The 2,534-nt window shown below is 53.8% G+C and overlaps 1 protein-coding gene across 1 annotated transcript; it reads left to right on the top strand.

The window, feature by feature from the left end:
- The first annotated feature begins 591 nt into the window (after positions 1–591).
- Positions 592–1,643, top strand: LOC123100203 (major pollen allergen Lol p 5b-like). The gene has a single exon (XM_044522165.1). The coding sequence runs from the start codon at positions 642–644 to the stop codon at positions 1,467–1,469; it is 828 nt and encodes a 275-aa protein (XP_044378100.1). The 5' UTR covers positions 592–641; the 3' UTR covers positions 1,470–1,643.
- Positions 1,644–2,534: the final 891 nt, after the last annotated feature.

Below are 2,534 nucleotides of genomic sequence, written 5' to 3'. Positions count from 1 at the left end.
ATGTCACGCGGTGACATCCGGAGTCCTGCCTAGCCTGCTACAGCCCGGGTTCCCGGAGTCCTGTTAGCCCAGTGCTACAACCCGGATTCGAACGCTGCTGACCGACATGCTCGATGTTGATTCACGTATGCCTGTCCCCTTAAGTTAGTGCCACTTTGGGTTCACGACTAGTCATGTCAGCCCGGGTTCTCTGTCATATGGATGCTAGCGACACTATCATATACGTGAGTCAAAAGGCGCAAACGGTCCCGGGCCATGGTAAGGCGACACCCGTGGGAATACCGTGCGTGAGGCCGCAAAGTGATATGAGGTGTTACAGGCTAGATCGGTGTGACTTAGAATCGGGGTCCTGACAGGTGGATATATTTGGAGGATTGGTAGAGGGGAGAGGATCATATCCAGTTCGGATGGGAAGGTTATTACCCCACGAGGTCAACCGGTATTTAGCGATCTAATTGATTGGTTTGTGGGATGATGAGCTCATAGATATAATTAGTTTGGTTAAAAAGGGAGTTGAGAGGAGGAGATTGCTAATTTGGGCATGTATATATAGAGCTAAGCTCCTTCATCCTCACACCACACCACAATCTCTCCTCCTACGTACTGTGCAAACCAACCAATGCAAGACAAGAGCATCAACAATGGCAGTGCAGCAATGCACGGTGGCGCTGTTCGTGGCCGTCGCCCTCGTGGTCGGGCCAGCCGTCTCGTACGCTGCCAAAGCCGGCCACGCCCCAGCCGGGGAACAACCCAAGGCCACAACTGAGGAGCAGAAGCTAATTGAGAAGGCCAACAACGCCTTCAAGGCGGCTGTGGCGGCTGCAGCCGTGGTCCCTCCAGCGGACAAGCCCAAGTATTTCGAGACCACCTTCGTCAACAACTTTGGCAACTGGACACTCGAAGGGTTAGCCAACGTGTCCAGCGCCAACGCCAGTATCAGCACTAGGGTCGTCTTCGCTCAGGTGGCTGCCGCCATGAACGCCCAGGGCGCTACCCCGGAGGCCAAGTATGACTCCTTCGTGGCCATCTTTGGCGAGTCGCTCCGCATCATCGCCGGCATCCTAGAGGTCCACGCCGTCAAGCCCGCCCGCGAGGAAGTCAAGGGGGCGATCCCTGCCGGCAAGCTCAAGGCCATTGACCAGATCGACACCGCCTTCAGGACTGCAGCCACCGCAACCGACGCTGCCTCGACCAAGGACAAGTCCACCGTCTTCGAGTCCGCCTTCAGCAAGGCCATCAAGGAGACCATGGGCGATGCATACAAGGACTACAAGTTCGTCCCCACCATCGAGTCTGCCGTCAAGAAGATGTACGCCGTATCGGTTCCTGAGAGTCTCGAGGACAAGAGCTTCATCTTTGAGAGCGCCCTTACCGACACCATCGGCGCCATGGCCACCGCGGCCGCCGCCGCCACCCCCGCCACTCTCACTCCCACTCCCGCCTCCGCCACCGGTGGCGACAAAGTCTAGCTCATATATATATAAATATTAGGAGGTGTTTGGCTCGCAGTTTTTCATCCGGCATCCGATTACAATGTAACCTCTTACCGTTACCCATGTTTGGTTTTTCTTTCTTTGTACCCCTCCGTCTAGGTGAATAAGTCATCTTAGGTTGTGAGCCGTGACCAAGGAGGAAAAAACGAGAGAACTTAATGTTTATCTACTAATTAATAGCATTGCATGCAATGAACTAACCACTGCATATTGTGTTTGGTAGTCTCAAGTCATTAAAAGCATGCACAACCCACATCTATTATTGGTTGATATGTGAAGAAACAAGAAACGAGGTAGAAGTTAATGCACCGCGCCTAAGTGTTTTGGGTTTATTTGATTTTCGTAATATGACTTACACATCTAGACAAAAAGAGTATAAAGTATAAACAGATCCCAGCGCAGTTTTAGCACGATACCGCCCACACCCCCGCGTAAACGAATTACGTTACAGGGAGCAAACCGAGTCAACCCCCGTCCCCAACACAAAAAATCTCTTGCCGCCCACCGAGCCTCCGCGAGTTGCGGCGCTAGTGGCGGCGGCAGATCTCTTCCTCCGGTCCTCACCCACCCTCCTCCACCGAGTTGCCGTCAGCCCTGGTGGCCAAGGTCCCGAGCTTCCCCTCTTCAGCATGCAGTGGCGGCGACACGCCAGGAGCAGCGGCCGGCGGTGGCCTTAGTTCTACCAATCTGGAACCCAGCCGTGCTTTCCTCTGCGCCATGGCCGACGGGTTCCTGTTTTCTTCCCTGCGCCATGGCCGACGGGTTCCTGTTTCCTTCCCTGATTTTCCTCTTACCATTACATCTGATAGCCAAACAGATTTCGGTTTATGCCCATACCGTTTACATTAACGGTGTAAATCCATTACGTTTACGTTGCCGTTACCGATCTGCAAACAAACACCTCCCAAAAGTCTATCGGCTCCATGCCCGCGCGGACATGACAGAATGAAACGCTCGTTGACTCTTGCATCATCGCAACCTGGCGCTGAAACGAATACCATGCGTCTAGCAGCCAGCCCGGCACAACACAAGAGCATGCAC

The sequence above is a fragment of the Triticum aestivum genome, chromosome 4D (genome assembly GCF_018294505.1).
Source record: "Triticum aestivum cultivar Chinese Spring chromosome 4D, IWGSC CS RefSeq v2.1, whole genome shotgun sequence".
Classification (NCBI taxonomy): Eukaryota; Viridiplantae; Streptophyta; class Magnoliopsida; order Poales; family Poaceae; genus Triticum; species Triticum aestivum.
This window is presented reverse-complemented; position numbering and strand designations above follow the sequence as displayed.